Consider the following 16,760-nt stretch of genomic DNA (forward strand, 5'->3'; position numbering starts at 1 on the left):
ATATGCAAAATTATATATCACAATCAGCCACCTTTAAATGATTGTCAATTTGCTAAAGAAATGGTCTATGATAAAGTGATGTCTGTGCAGCAGGTAATGGTATATAGAGTGCCAGACTTGTTCACAATGTTTTAAAGGAGTTTCCGTAAACGCTGTACATACAGTATGGTACCTGTAGTCCGCAACGGGATGTAGTTCACGCTGTCCTGCGGTAGTGATGACGCTCGGAGCTGGCACAGAGCTGCCTCCGGCCCAGAGGTGGTTGCTCCAGCGGTCCCGGCGGGGTACAGGTGGGCACGGATCTGCGTCCGGCCGTAGCGTTTGCTGGATGGTATAAACAGGTAAGTGAGCTGGCGTCCTCGTGCTGGATCGCGCGCGCGATTCCAATAGTAGTCCAAGATGAGGGTACTGCAGCGCTGCAGAGGGCTGTATCGTGGATATCCGATAATGATAAAGGTGCTGATAGAAGTAGATAAAGATGGCAAACAGGGCTATACGCGTTTCAAGACAAAGGTCTCATTCTTCAGTAGACAGAATTGCATAATGGTAAGCCAACACAAGATTCGGGTTTAAATAGTGCAAGGATTGTGATGTCACAGTTCTAGGAGAGACAAAAAACCTGGAAAACTGATCCATAGATACATAAATAGAAAATAGGGGAAAAGAGACAGAGAAAAAGATAGACGAAAGCTACATGAAAAGAGAGACAGAATATGCATTACTAGATAGGACAATATATCACAGAATATATATATATATATATATATATATAAAATTAAAAGGAAAATTATACAAATATGCGTATATAAAGAATATATCCAAAATTAGTAGTAAGAGATAGCGATGTGTAATAGTGTGATATACATCGCATAAAATTATATATATATTGCAAATTTGTTGTGCGAAATATAGTAAAATCATAATAAAAAAATAATAAATGTTGGTTATCCACAAAAGGGTTCCATAGGTGTGGAACCTGCATTGGTTGTAGAACTACCAATTTTCCCAAAAAAAACACAGAAGTTATTTCCACATCCAATAATTTTTCTTTTAAAATAAAAGAATGTTTAACGTGCCACACCAAAGGTGTCATCTATCTAATACAGTGTCAGTGTGGAAAACAGTATACTGGCCGGACGAAACGTCAATTCAAGATCCGTATATCTGAACATATTTACAACATTAAAAAAGGTATGAAAACACACCCCTTATCCCTCCATTTTAACCAAGTCCATAACAACAACCCATCTGACCTTACATTTATGGCTCTACATACAGTCAAGAGATGTTGGCGAGGTAGTGACTATATCACTCTTATGTCTCGAGCAGAGGCACGCAAAATCTTTTAATTTGATTCTATAACCCCTAAGGGCCTTAATGCAGAATTGGAGCTTTTTGGATTTCTCTGAAGATCTCATCATCGGGGTTCTCTTCCACGAGGCGTCACTGGCTGGCCGTATTATCGACCCAGTGACGGCTCCTGGGATAGATCCCGATCATGCCTTATCTACATGACCAATTATATTTCCATTATATGTATTCTTTTTTACATTTATTTTCATCCACATTTATTTTTAGTTATATCTTCATTATTAATTTTATTTTCACATGTTTTCAATTCTCATCATTATTTTCATCTTTTTGTTTATTTTCATTTTATTTCAATCATTTTTTATTTAATTTTTATTTGAATTTCATTCTATTTTATTTCCGTTAATTATTTATTTATTTATTTATCATTTCGTCTGACAAGTATTCCCATTTTCCAATCATATTTTTATACTCATATTTTTAATTTTATTTCTATTTTTATTATTTTTATCATCTTAATTTTTTGTAATTTTTTGTCATTTTCTATTATTCATTTTTTATTATTATTTTTTATCTATTGTCCATTACTATCTTGACCACCATATTCATATACAACCCACATTCATTTTTTATATTCTCATACACTTTCTTGCTATCTAAATATTTTTTATAATTCCCACTACAAATTTTTTTTTTTATATATATATTTTTTTATATTTTTTATTTTATTTTATTATGATCTTACTATATTTCGCACAACAAATTTGCAATATATATATCATTTTATTGCGATGTATATCACACTATTACACATCGCTATCTCTTACTACTATTTTTGGATATATTCTTTATATACGCATATTTGTATAATTTTCCTTTTAATTTATATATATATATATATATATATATATATATATATATATATATATATATATTCTGTGATATATTCTCCTATCTAGTAATGCATATTCGGTCTCTCTTTTCATGTAGCTTTCTTCTATCTTTTTCTCTGTCTCTTTTCCCCTATTTTCTATTTATGTATCTATGGATTAGTTTTCCAGGTTTTTTGTCTCTCCTAGAACTGTGACATCACAATCCTTTTAATTCACTACAGTATTATTTTTATCAATTTTAGAATTTTTTAATTTTTCATTTCATCCATTTTCATCTCTTTTCTATTTTTCTTTCCTATTTTCTCATTTCTACTGTCTCTAGAGGACTGGTTCTTGTATACACTTGTTGTTATACATCCTTTTTCTATATATACCTTTAGGTCTGTGGGGTATAGACCTACCCAGTTAACCTCGAGTCAGCCCTGGCTGAGTGAGCTACACAATTTTTGTTGTATTTTCAATTACTAAACTCTGTCCCATGCAGCAGTGGTGTTTTTTTTACTCATCTGCCGCCTTGGGTAACGCTATTTGCACTTAATCATTGGTGGTTCAGGCTTGTTATATACTCACTCACAAATTCAAGGCCACATATTCCAACATTGGCTCCGCCCTTCTCAACTCCGCTCCGCCTTCAGTGGCGCTGAGTCTCCGGGCGCGCCGCTGGGCGTGCATCACTACGTGAGTCTGGCACAGCGTTGATCCGATGCTGCGTCCACACGCTGGTGATGCAGGTCATCGGCGTGCTGTGAGTATCTGCCTCCGCTCTACGCTGGGGGGAGGGAAAATTCTAAACTCACCAGCTCTGTGGCAGCAGGGTCTGTTTCTGCAGAGCAGTCATTCCTCTTAGGCGGGGGCTTAGGTGGGGCTCCCCAGTAGGTAGACAGGCTCCCAGATAGATATGACCCCCAACAGTGATCTGGGGCATGTCTACCTAGTGGGGAGCCCTACCTGATGGGGTTTCATATCTGTCTGGGGGTCTGTGTACCTACTGGGGACCTGTCTACATATGGGGGACATATCTTTCTGGGGCTCAGTCTGCCAACTGGGGGAGACCACCCTTCCTACCAACTGGGGGGGGGGGGGGGGGGACGGCCGAACATATATATTTGGGGAATTATTTACTTACTAGGGGAGCCCTACCTGCCTACCTACCTGATGAGTGGACGTACCTACCTAATAATGGGACATACCTCCCTGAAGGGGGGACTACCTACTTAATGGGGCGGACTTACTTATCAGGGGCCCTATCCACCTAATGGTATGACATACTGGTCTGCCTATTAAGTTTCTATTAATAAAGACCTTATTTACATACTATTTTGGTTGAAATTATTTTATGTACAAGGACAAGTGTATGGTTATGAGGGACAAGTAGATTGTGCTCCGTTTTAGTCCCTTGGCTAAGTACTTTTTTTTTTCCACACCCCTGAATTATATATATATAAAAAAAATAATAATAATATATACATATATATATATATATATATGTGTGTGTGTGTGTATATATATATATATATATATACACATTTACATAGGCAGAGACGCAAGGTACTTGCATTTAGTATTACTGGTCCATTGCAACATTAGTGTTCGTTATCTGCTTTACATCTTTAGAATATCCAGCTGTCTTGCATTATATTGTTCGTGGCTCGTCTTCAGAGTAATATCGTTCACATAGTAATAGCATAAGTGACTTGCCCATCATACCTGACACGTCTTCTGGTGGAAGTTACGTGCATTATATTGTTACTGACACATCTTCAGAGCAATATCTAATAAGTCTTCATACATTCATAGTCTTCTTTACAATGAAAGAATAATAATAACACAACAATACATACTGGTCTTACGCAACCATCACTTTCTTCTAACTTTCGGCACTTTTCATTTCAGTCAGTCCATCTCAAATCTCCTGCCCGCTTTCAGTTACTCGCATCATTACATATGTGATAATTACATAATTAAATATGTGATAATTGTTGGTTCAGGGCATAGCTCTTGGGGACGTTGCTTTTTGAGGCTTGAAGGTCAGTTGCAGGTGTAGCGTTACTGATAGCTTCCCATGACCTTATTGATACCAAAACAGTCACATGTGGGGAGGTGGCTGTGTTGTTTAAGAGCAATGATGCCAGACTTAGTAGGAAACTGAGCATCTCTGAGTTTGTGGTGGCATTCAGTATGTATCGGGACGTCAGGCCAGACAGACGCCAGGAGTTGGACACACACCTATTCAATGTTTCAGATTTGAGCATGAAGTATGGCGGCTCAACATTCTATGACTATCACAGTCTTTTTCATTTAAAGCAGCTGCAGCTTTGACTCAACACAATAAAGAAGCTAACTAACCGCAAAGGCAGATCTAGGGATGTGGCAGATTTTCCTCTCTGATTAGAATGCCATTTAATTTTTTCTACCATCAGTATTCGATTCTTCTCCAAAGGTATTCACCGATGCTTCTTCCAGCATAGGTTTCACAGCAATATGCAATCACCAATTGTTAGCGGACGCATGGCCAGATCAGGTCAAGAGTATGCCTGGCTTCAGTCAATCTTTGGCTGCATTTGAGATTTCCCCCTTGATCACAGCTGCTGTGGTTTGGGGTAATTCTTGGGTAAATCAAACTGTAATGTTTATATGTGACAAACAAGCCACGGTGGAGATTTTAAATAGAGACCGGTCGAAGACAGAACTGGATATGAAATTTTTGAGATTTGGGTTGCTCTTAGTCATAAGTTTCATTTTATGCCAGCACATATTCAGGGGTCTAGGAACATTGCAGCTGATGCACTATTGAGGCTGAATTTTAAAGATTTAATTCAGACCATACCGGAAGCAGATCAGGTGGACATGCCAGTTCCCTCAGTCCGGGCTCTAATGATGGACTAGTATTGTACAAAAAAATTGGCAGATGGCCTCATCAGAGATTGTCTGGCCTCCAACACTAAGAGGTCCTACGATGAAGGATGTAATAGCTATCAAAATTTCATCAAAACGCATACGGCAGCTGTTTCTGATCATATTGAACTTCTAGTGTGCTTTGTTGCTTTTTGCCATTATAACTTGAAACCATTTCATAGTACCATCAAAATATACCTAGCGGGGGTGCAGCATAATTTGTCTATGCAGTTCCCGAACAGATATTCGTTGTTCAGCGCTCACCCGATCAGGGTCATACTGAAAGCCATTCGAAATAAGATTGCCTGTCTCAGTTGCCAGTTTCAGGAGAGTTGTTTAGAAACGTCCAATGTATTAGACAAATCCCCCTTTGGGTTCATAAATAGCTTGGTAATCAAAGCAGCGATATATTTAGCCTTCTATTGGTTCTTAAGGCCAGGGGAGTTCTCCAGTGCCAACCTCAAGTCCACATTACCGACCAAGTCCCAATTAACCTTAAAGAATAATGTGTACGTGTTAACTCTATTGTCCACCAAGACTTCTAGCGCAGAAGTTCAGGTACGGAATTTCCAAAAGAGGTCATAACACGTTTTCAATATCTTACTCATTGCCCTAGCTGACAGCCCTGGTAATGCACCACTCCTTCCCATTAACAACCAGTAAGTTTATCAAGCATATTCAGTGTGTAGCGAAAATCCTTTTGCTACACATTGAATTGGTTTAGAATAGTTTAGAATTGGTGCTGCCTCGGCGGTATCACAGCACAATGTCCCGGCACATATTATTAAATCCATGGTGGGTGGAATTCCTCCTGTTATGCAAGATATGTAGCGAACCCACAGCTTGAAATGTCACAAGCGTTCAAAGTTTTGGCCATTTAATGTTAGAACAAAATTAATGTTCATTATACCTACTTGTCTTGCTTTTTACCCTCTACAGGCGTGCCCCCGTTCACGGTCATGGCACACTTCAAATCTCTTGTTATGTGTATATGGTATTTGTGTGTTGTGTAAGGTGTTTCAGGTAAGTACTCACGTTTTAAGCCCTGAGCTCAAGTGTTAAAGCCTACAGGGCTGTGTTTGTGTGAGGGACATGAGCCTATTAAACCCCTTAAGGACCAAGCCCATTTTCACCTTAAGGACCAGGCCAATTTTATTTTTGCATTTTCATTTTTTCCTCCTCGCCTTCTAAAATCCATAACTGCCTTCTAAAATCATATTTCGATCTACAGACCCATATAAGGGCTTGCTTTTTGCGTGACCAATTGTAATTTGTAATGATTTTACCATAAATGTACGGCGAACACCCCAAAAAATTTTTAGGGAGGAAATTTTTATGAAAACCACAATTTAGCACATTTTGGAGGGTTTTAGCGTTCACACCATTCACCGTACAGGATCATTAACATTATATTTTGATAGTTCGGACATTTACGCACACAGCGATACCATATATGTTTATAAAAAAAAAATTACGCTTTTTGGGGGTAAAATGGGAAAAACTGACAATTTTTTTTTTTTATTGGGGGAGGGGATTTTTCACCTTTTTTTTTTTTTTACATTTTTCAATTTTTTTTACACTTTTTATGTCCCCATAGGGGACTATCTATAGCAATCCTTTGATTGCTAATACTGTTCAGTGCTATGTATAGGACATAGCACTGATCAGTATTATCGGTGATCTTCTCCTGTGGTCTGCTCGATCTCAGACCAAAGCAGAAGCCGGGAGACGGCCGGAGCCAGGTGAGGGGACCTCCGGCCGCCATTACAGATGATTGGATCGCTGTGGCAGCGCTGCGGGCGATCCGATCATCTATTTTATTATGTGCGTTGCGGCAGATGCCGTTATCTGTACAGATCACGGCATCTGAGGGGTTAATAGCGGACATCCGAGTGATCGCGGATGTCGGCCATTACCGTCGGGTCCCCAGCTGCTGATAGCAGCCGGAACCTGCCGTGTATGACGCGAGTACCATTCCGATGCTCGCGGTCATACACAAGACGTAAGTGTACGTCCTGGTGCGGGAAGTACCACCAAACCAGGACGTACATTTATGTCCGTGGTCGTTAAGGTGTTAAGGAGCACAATCCCCTTACTCGGGGCATGTCTTGTGTTTGCACAACCCACCCAATCCCCTTTTTGGGGGTGAAATGGGAAAAAGGGACAGTTTATATTTTAATTGGGGGAGGTTATTTTTCACATTTTTCAACTTTTTTTTAACACTTTTCATGTCCCCATAGGGGACTATCTATAGCAATCATTTGATTGCTAATACTGTACCTGGGCCACCATTTTAGATGATCGGAACCCTGCAGCAGCATCCATATAAACATGCACATTGCCGCAGATGCTGTGATCTATAATGATCACAGCGTCTGAGTGGTTAATGGCGGACATCAGCGTGATCGATGATGTCGGCCATTACCGGCAGGTCCCCGGCTGCTGATAGCAGCCGGGACCTGCAGTGCATGCGGTCATGAACAGGACGTAAATGTACTTCCTGGTGCGCAAAGCACCTTCGCACAGGACGTACATTTATGTCTGGAGACGTTAAGGGGTTAAAGTGACAGTCTCCATGTAAATACAGTGGCTAAGCAGACAGTAATAAACATGATAGGATTAGATACAGCAGGTAAGCAGGCCATAGATTAGATACACAGTTCAGCAATATGTACTGCACATGACAGGATTGGATACACCTAATCAGCAGCACCATATCCATCTTGATGTCAGAGGCCAAGAGACCTTCATCTTTACCTGTACTCGTTGAAGAGCGTTTTCTGCCATGGTGGGTGGTAAAGGCGGCAGCTTCATGATGAGGACAAGTTCTCTTACAGCGATCGGGCGGAGAAGCAGAGCGGCAGAATCAGCTGCTGACACCAGGACGTGAGAGAGGACAGAAGGAGCCGAGGAGGAACCAAGCTGAGTAGAGCAAGCAACAAGGGCATTCTGCTGTGACTAGAGGACAGAAACCATGAAAACATCAGATCTATCACAAGAAAGAAGAAGGCCAGGATGTCTATGATAAATGAGATGGAGAACAAGATGTCTAGGGAGAGGTATTAGCAGTAGAGGTAGGTGCTCATTGGTGTATAGAGAGAAGTATTATCAGTAGAGGGAAGTGCTCAAGTGTGTACAGGGAGCAGTATTGGCAATAGAGGGAAGTGCTCAGGGGTGTATAAGGAGAGGTATTAGCAGTAGAAAGGAAAGTGCTCATGGGTGTACAGTGGTCCCTTAAGTTACAATATTAATTGGTTCCAGGACGACCATTGTATATTGAAACCATTGTATGTTGAGACCAGAACTCTATGGAAACCTGGTAATTGGTTCTGAAGCCACCAAAATGTCATCCAAAAATAGCAAAAAGGAGATTTTTTAACACTTACCGTAAAATCTCTTTCTCGAAGGATCCATTGGGGGAAACAGACCGTGGGTGTATGCTGCTGTCTCTAGGAGCTATGACACTATGGCAACAAAGAAGTCGGCTCCTCCCAGCAGGATACACCCGCCCCCAGGCCCTGAGGTAATCAGTTTAAGTACCAGAGCAATAGGAGAGAACCGACAGGTCAAGGAAAAAACACGAACTGTCTGAGAACCAGAAGAAAAGATATAACTGAACACACCCTCGGACAAAGAACCAAAGAGAAAAAGAGAAACCCAAAAGGGCGGGAGATGTGTTCCCCAATGGATCCTTCGAGAAAGAGATTTTATGGTAAGTGTTAAAAAATCTCCTTTTCTCTATGGGCTCCATTGGGGGACACAGACCGTGGGACGTACCAAAGCCGTCCCTTGGGTGGGCAGATAATCAGACAGGCAGACGGCTGTTCCACTGCCTGCAGCAGTTTAATGCCCAGACTAGCATCAGCCGATGCGAAGGTATGAACCCGGTAGAACCTCGAGAAAGTGTGCAAAGACGACCAAGTAGCCGCCTTGCAATCTGCGAGGCCGAAGCTTGTTCTGGAGAGCCCAGGATGCCCCAACAGAAACAGGTAGAATGAGCCACAACCCTGAAGGGAGGAGTCTTCCCCCTACAGCGATAGGCTTCCGAAATGGCAGACAGGATCCACAGAGAAGTGGTGGCCTTGGAAGCAGGTTGTCCCTTATGACGACCTTCCGTAAGGACGAAAAAAGAATCGCACTGACGAGACGAAGAAGAGATAGAGAGATAATTTAACAGCCCGGACCACATCCAGTTTGTGGAGTAAATGCTCCCTAGATTGAGAAGAAGCGGAACAAAAGGATGGAACAACAATGTCCTCATTGAGATGAAAGGCCGAAACAACCTTAGGCAAAAAGGAAGGATCTGGCCGGAAGACAACCTTGTCCTAGTGAAGCACCAGAAACGGAGAATGGCAGGAGAGAGCTGCCAATTCAGACTCTCCGAAAGGAGGTGATAACAACAAGAAAACGCCACTTTCCAAGAAAGGAGGCGCAGGGACACCTCCCCAAGGAGTTCAAAAGGTTCACCTTGGAGTACCCCCAGAACCAGATTCAAGTCCCAAGGGGGAGAAGGTGACCGATAAGGAGGGACAGCATGCGCCACTCCTTGAAGGTCCGGACATGAGAATTAGAAGCTAGAGGACGCTGGAAAAGAATAGAAAAGGTAACAGGACACAAGACCTGAGCTTCACACCAACTAAAATAAGACCACCAGGAACAGAGGTAAATTTTTGCCGAGGAGGACTAACGAGCCCTGAACATGGTGCGAATGACTTGGGAAGAGAAACTGCGGCTCTCAAAACCGAGATCTCGACCGCCATGCCGTCAAAGCAGAGACGGTAATAGGGGTGGCACAGGAGACCTGAAATAGGATTTCTGGACGATAGGGAAGGCGCAACATTAAGTCGTTCAGGAGCCTGATCATGACGACTTACCATGCCCGCCGGGCCCAGGCTAGGCCACTAGAATGGCTGAAACGTCCCACTGAGAGTTTCCTCAGGACCCCGAAAGGAGAAGAAAGGGAGGCAACAGATAAGGTAGGGCAAAGCCCGACCACCAAATAGACAAGCTAGGGCAAGGCTCGACCAAAAGAGAGGAACGCTTCGGTTGTGGCGGGACAAGCAGAGGTCCATGCCTGGAGTGCCCCAGGTGTTGCAGATCACAGCAAACACCCCTGGATGTAGGGACCAGTGGCCAGGACGACTGAGGACCGGCCTAGAAGATCACATCCCAGGGACGGCCAGACTGAAGATAACTGAGATGGCTGGAAACCTGAGTTCCGCCCAGGAGGGAAATTCCCAAGAAGCAAGCAAAGAAAGAATTGCCCTAGGCCCCAAAATGTTGAAGGGAAAAAAGTTTCTCGGTGGGCCAAGACCCCAGACCGGGCGGTCCCTGAAAACACCTCCCCAGCCTGACAGACAGGCAGGGATGGACAGGAAGGGACACCCCCGAAAAAAATGAGGGATGAAAACGAAGCCACCATAGAAGGGATCAACAAGACTGACGAGAGAACGATCTTGCGGCTGAGAGACAATGGAGACCTGTCACACCGGAAGAAAATCACCAGTTGAAGAGGTCGGTGATGAAACTGGGCAAATGGCATGGCCTCCCCGGCCGCCGCCAATCGACCCAGGACATCCATGCAAAAGCGAATGGAAACTGGAGCAGGGAGCCGAAGGCATCAGACTCTTGAAAGCGGGCAGAGGCCGCATCGAACTGGAGCCCCAGGAGAGCGGTTGGGCTTGTCAAAAATGACCATCCAACCGAAGTGAGACAAGGTCTGGAGGTTGAGACTAAGACTCTCCAGGATCTGGGTCCTGCTGGAGCTCAGATCAGGAGGTAGTCCAAATAAGGAATCACGGAAACAACTGTTGTCTGTGAAAAAGGCTATCACAGGCGCCAGGACTTTGGTAAAGGTCCGCGGAGAAGTGGCCAGATATGGATAGCCACAATAGAAAATGACCGTCCGGAACTGCAGAGCGGAGGTACTGCTGATGATCGGGAAACGATGAGATGTGGAGGCAGGCATCCTGATGTCCACCGAGGAACGAAAACTCCCCTCGAACCATGGACACCAGTACCGAACGGAGAGACTCCATTCGGGATGGGAACTCAAGATGCTGGCTGAGATACTCGAGAACCAAGACTGGGCGAACAGAAATGCCTTTCTTGGAGACCACAGAGAGGTTGGAATAAACCTCGAAAACGTTCCTCTGAAGCTGTATGTCCAGGCATCCCGGCGGGTAAGAGGCGATCAACCACCCGAGAGAGATCGACGGGTGGGGGGGGGGGGGACCCTTTAGGCCGAGGAAGGCCTACGGGTGCCTGATGGGGCCACCTAACGGCCGGAACGGATAGCCGACCTCCGGGAAGAATGGGATCGGAAAGAGGAGCCCTCATCCCATGAAGGCGCCTGGCTGGACCCTTTGTTGGTACCCTTTGTTGGTTCCAAAGGTCCGCAGAACCGGAAGGAGAACTTACGACGGAGGCGGTTCTGTGAGTCTTACCAGAGGTAATAAAGAACTCTTTTTCTGCCCGTCGCCTCACTTCTTGAAGGTGACATTCGCATTCCGGGCTTAAAGCCACATGCAGGGATGGTGGCTACCAAGTAGCTTGTGGTAAAGGCAGCACAGTGGCTGCACATGGAAGCAGAACCCAGAAAAATTTCCCGCTGCGGAACATCGGAGAGCTAGATTAAATAAATCCTCACGAGGGATCTTGAAGACTACCTTGGCGGAGTTGGCACCCAGGCAGAAGCAAAAGCAGGAAGAACCTGCTGCCTCAAGGGCAGTGATTGCCAAAGTATCCACCTTCATGTCCTCTGGATCCTTGAAGGCCGCCGCATCAGCCAAGGGCCGGGCAGGCGCCTTAGAGAGGCGCGAGACCGGCGGATCCACAGTTGGAGAGGAGGTCCACCGAGCAATGAGGTCCTTGGCGAAGGAATACCGCGACTGAACCTTCTTCGTTTCCTGAAACTTCTTGTCAGGATGACTTCAGGCGGATACCAGCAGGGCATAAAATTCAGCGTGAGAGCTGAAAGTCTTGAGTGCCGGTCGGGCACAAAGAAAGGAGACTTCTGGAGCCACGTCCGAAGTTCCTGAGTCCTTTACATGGAAGGTGTCTCTTATGCCCGCAACCACTGAGTACACCACATCAGGCACATCCGTGCGGTCCTCTGAGTCTGAGGCCGAATCAGAAACCTCATCCACAAGTTCTCCAGGTGAATGGGAATGAGGTGAGGCAGCCCTGGAAGAGGTCGGGCACGATGAAAGGGAACTTCTGGAGCCACGTCCGAAGTTCCTGGGTCCTCTAGATGGAAGGTGTCTCTTATGGCCGCAACCAATGAGTGCACCATGTACAACACATCCGTGCGCTCCTCTGAGTCGGAGGCCGAATCAGAAACCTCATCCACAAGTTCTCCAGGTGAATGAGAACGAGGTGAGGCAGCCCTGGAGGAGGTCGGACACGATGAAAGGAAACTTCTGGACCACGTCCGAAGTTCCTGGGTCCTTTAGCAGGAAGGTGTCTCTTATGGCCGCAACCAATGAGTACACCACATTAGGCACATCCGTGCGGGCCTCTGAGTCGGAGACCGAATCAGAAACTCCTTCCACAAGTTTTCCAGGTGAATGGGAACGTGTGAGGCGACCCTGGAAGAGATAGAGACGGACCTGGTACACGGGTCTTGAGAGCCAGAGCGGCGACACTGGGAGCATTCTCTAGAGGAGCGACGCTGGCTACAGATCGGAGTAACGGGGTGATGCCTGCGAGGGGAGCGCCCGTGCCTGCCAGATGCCTGCCTATGATGCTGCGAGAGCGTCAGAATAGGGGGAGAGTGGGACCCTCCGGAGGGCCGTTGTAGGGAGGGCCTCTTCAATGCAGTCACCACATATTGGGAGACCTGAGCCAAGTCAGATATAGACTGGGAGAGGGAGGGAACCCAGGCTGGAGGGGCGGCCGAACCCACCGGGTCTGGAAGAACAACCGGGGTAGAGTAGCAGGGGGGTCTGGGGGAGCAGTGGAGCAGGCAGAACAAGTGGTTCAGCAGAACCTGACAGTTTAGAGTTACAGTATTAACAGATTAAATGAGTGGCTAACACTCCAGTTACCTGTTTAGAGGGAGGCTGTTCTGGGCCTCTCTCACCCAAGACTGTGTTCCATTTCACTGTTGCTGATACAGTCTGCTTATCTTACTGTTTCACATGCCTTGAGATCCCCATAGACCACAATGGGTCTATTAAAAAAATTAAACCACAACACTGTAACACTCTGTCCCACCCCGGGACTCAAACCTGTGGTGGTCTGCAGGCTGTCAAAAGAGGAGAAATGCCAGCCAATAGCAAGTGAGGGGCGTGTTAGGAGCAGGGGGCACCGCTAATTGGCCCCTGCCACCAATCGCGCACACAGCGCTGATTGGTGTACAGTTCGCGCCCAGAGAAGCTTCGGCGAAGCATTAACGAGAAGTCTGTAATGGCGCCCGCTCCTTGCCCCCAGCGCCCATGCAAATGCATGTGCGCTCGCGGGGAACTGAGCGGACTAGACGCCGCCGGCAGCAGCCGCTGCCGAAAGTGATAGTAAACCGGTGCTCAGAGCACACACAAGGACGTTCACACACAAGGACGTTCACACACACATATATATGAATAAAGTGTAAAGAGTTGTGCCCCATCCAAACTGCCACAGCTCCCCCCAGTAATAAAGGACCCCCTGTCCAGGCCAGCCCCATTGGACCCATGAGAAAAGTGGGCCAAAAACTGAGGCTCTCCATCTGTTGCAAATCTGCACCTAAGGAGATAGGGAAATATACTCACCTCAGTCAGAAGAACTTACCTCATGAAGTCTTCCTATGAAGTCTTCAGACAGCTTTTATCACCTGCATCATGCCGGGCTACCATGTGCGAGCGAGGCGAGCAAGGAGATAGGGTGAGCCGGACCCATGAGGTACAAACCCAGGCGCTGACCGTTGGCGAGAGGGGATGAACAGCGCATATATATGCAATGTCTGTGCCCCCTCACTCGCAATGGGGAAACAGTGAGCCGCAGTTCCTGAGTCCCCACCTGAAAACAGGAAAGAAAATGGAATAAAAAACTAACACATTCCCTAACTAGGAAAATAATAAAACATAAGACCTGGTCTGGAGAAATCCAGACCATGTCCACCTCCTTCAGACACTAAGCTTAAACTGATTACCTCAGGGCCTGGAGGCGGGTGTATCCTGCTGGGAGTAGCCGACATCTTTGTTGCCATAGTGTCATACCTCCTAGAAACAGCAGCATACACCCACGGTCTGTGTTCCCCAATGGAGCCAATAGAGAAAGTGATGATTAAAGAAAAATAAGTAGATAACTAATATAGATAAAGCAAATCCTTACATATAAAAGTAAGAAAGATCTGCTGGGAGCTGTAAATCTCTGTCTATGTAGAGGACAGGAGCTTCTTCAGGGTCCTGTACAGTACACGCAATGTCCTAAAAAAGTAATGGAGCCGCCCTCACCTGGTGTCCAAAGGAGCAGCTAACTGTGGCACAGGTAAAGAGTAGTACAGAACATGTAATACCTCCCTGTACTGTAGGGGCACTGCCAGACAGGAATTCAGTGCGTACGCTTCAGAAATACAGGGGTTTTACCAGTGAAATGCCCATTCTGATCAGTCAGTTCTTCCAGCCATTGACAGGTATCACAGATCTGGACTGTCTGTACATTGTATGTTGAGTCTGGTTTCTAGTTACAATGGTCCAGAAAAGACCATTGTATGTTGAAATTATTGTATGTTTAGGCCATTGTAAGTTGAGGGATCACTGTATATGGAGAGGTATTAGCAGTAGAGAGGGAAGTGCTCATGGGTGTATAGGAAGAGGTATTAGCAGTAGAGGGAAGGGCTCATTGGTGTACATAGAGAAGTATTAGCAATAGAGGGAAGTGTTCATGTGTGTATAAGAAGAGGTATTAGCAGTAGAGAGGGAAGTGCTCATGGGTGTATATGGTGGGGTATTAGCAGTAGAGAGGGAAGTGCTCATGGGTGTATAGGAAGATGTATTAGCAGTAGAGAGAGGTGTTCATGGGTGTATAGGGAGAGGTATTAGCAGTAGAGAGGGAAGTGCTCATATGTGTTTAGGGAGAGATATAAGCAGTAAAGAGGGAAGTGCTCATGGGCATACAGGTAGAGGTATTAACAGTAGAGAGGGAAGTGCTCATGGGTGTATAGGGGGAGTTATTAGCAATAGAGAGGTATTAGCAGTAGAAGGAAGTGCTCATGGATGTATAGGCAGAAGGATTAGCAGTATCAGCATCTCTCCATGATAAGAACGATGGAAAGATGGCTAGAAGGGTGGAGGAGTGTTTAAACTAGGGACTGGGGGGGGGGAGGGAACCCTACAACATAGAAGGGGGAAGATAGTGTAGATAGAGAGGGGGGACTTTTTAATGTACATGGGGGTGGAGCTGAGGGAGGGGTTAGAATAGTTAATAGGGATAGGCTTCAAAGGAAGAAAAATCATACACCATTAAATTGCATGTTGACTAATGCCAGAAGTCTGACCAATAAAAATGAAGAACTGGAGTGGTTGATGTATGAGGAGAATTATGACATAGTGGGTATAACATAGACTTGGTTGGACGATAGCTGTGACTAGGTGGTCAACATACAGGGTTATAGTCTATTCAGGAAGGATCGGACAAAACGGAAAGGAGAGGAGTTTGTCTTTATGTGAAATCAAGTCTGAAGGCCGCACTGCGGGAGGATGTACAGGAGGGAAACGATATGGAGTCATTATGGGTAGAAATATATGGAGATGGGAGATAAAAATAAAAAAATTATGATAGGGGTTATTAGCTATAAGGCACCAAATATAATGGAAGAGGCAGAAGATCAATTACTGAGGCAAATAAACAAGGCAGCAAATCAGAATGAGGTGATTATAATGGGAGACTTTATCCTCATATAAACTGGAGACTGAGACCTGTGAATCTCATAGAGGAAACAGGTTTCTGACTATAACTAAAGACAATTATCCATCCCAAATGGTGCAGGGCCCGACCAGAGAGGGCGCCCTACTAGACTTAATATTAACCATGTGCAGGTAGAAGGACACCTAGGAAATAGTGATCATAATATAATACATTATAAATTGTTCTTCAATAAGGGAATCTCTTGAGGGGCCACAAAACAATGAACTTTAGGAAGGCAAAGTTTGATCAACTCAGAGAAGCCCTTAACAATATAAAATGGGATAATGTCCTCAGAAACAAGAATACTGACACTAAATGGGAGACTTTTACAAATATCTTAAATTCTCACTCTAAGATGTATATACCTTATGGGAATAAAAGGGTCAGAAATAAAAGAAAACCAATATGGATGAACAAAAATGTTAAGGGGGCAATAAATGACAAAAATAAAGCATTTTAACTACTAAAACAGGACGGCAGTGAAGAAGCATTAAAAAGCTGTAGAGAAAAATGTAAAATATGTAAAAAAAAAAACTGATGAAAGACACAAAAATAGAGACAGAAAGATTCAGAGAGTTCAAGAGTTAAAGGAGTACTCCAGGGGAAAACTTTTTTATTTTTTTAATCAACTGATGCCAGAAAGTTAAACAGATTCGTAAATCACTTCTATTAAAAAATCTTAATCCTTCCAGTACTTATTAGCGGCTGTATACTACAGAGGAAATTCTTTTCTTTTTGGATTTCTTTTCTGTCACGACCACAGTGCTCACTGCT

At 44.6% G+C, this 16,760-nt stretch overlaps 1 protein-coding gene across 3 annotated transcripts in view; it reads right to left on the reverse strand.

Annotated features, from left to right (window-relative positions):
- Positions 1 to 16,760, reverse strand: part of M1AP (meiosis 1 associated protein) — a 53,534-nt gene that overhangs the window by 25,297 nt on the left and 11,477 nt on the right. For 2 of the 3 annotated variants that reach the window (XM_056539585.1, XM_056539501.1), the window contains exon 8: positions 7,857 to 8,057. In XM_056539585.1, coding sequence (XP_056395560.1) covers positions 7,857 to 8,057 — 201 coding nt within the window. The remainder of the gene's footprint in view (positions 1 to 7,856; positions 8,058 to 16,760) is intronic. The other variant, XM_056539661.1, reaches the window with a different exon arrangement.

The sequence above is a fragment of the Hyla sarda genome, chromosome 1 (genome assembly GCF_029499605.1).
Source record: "Hyla sarda isolate aHylSar1 chromosome 1, aHylSar1.hap1, whole genome shotgun sequence".
In the NCBI taxonomy this organism is placed as follows: domain Eukaryota; kingdom Metazoa; phylum Chordata; class Amphibia; order Anura; family Hylidae; genus Hyla; species Hyla sarda.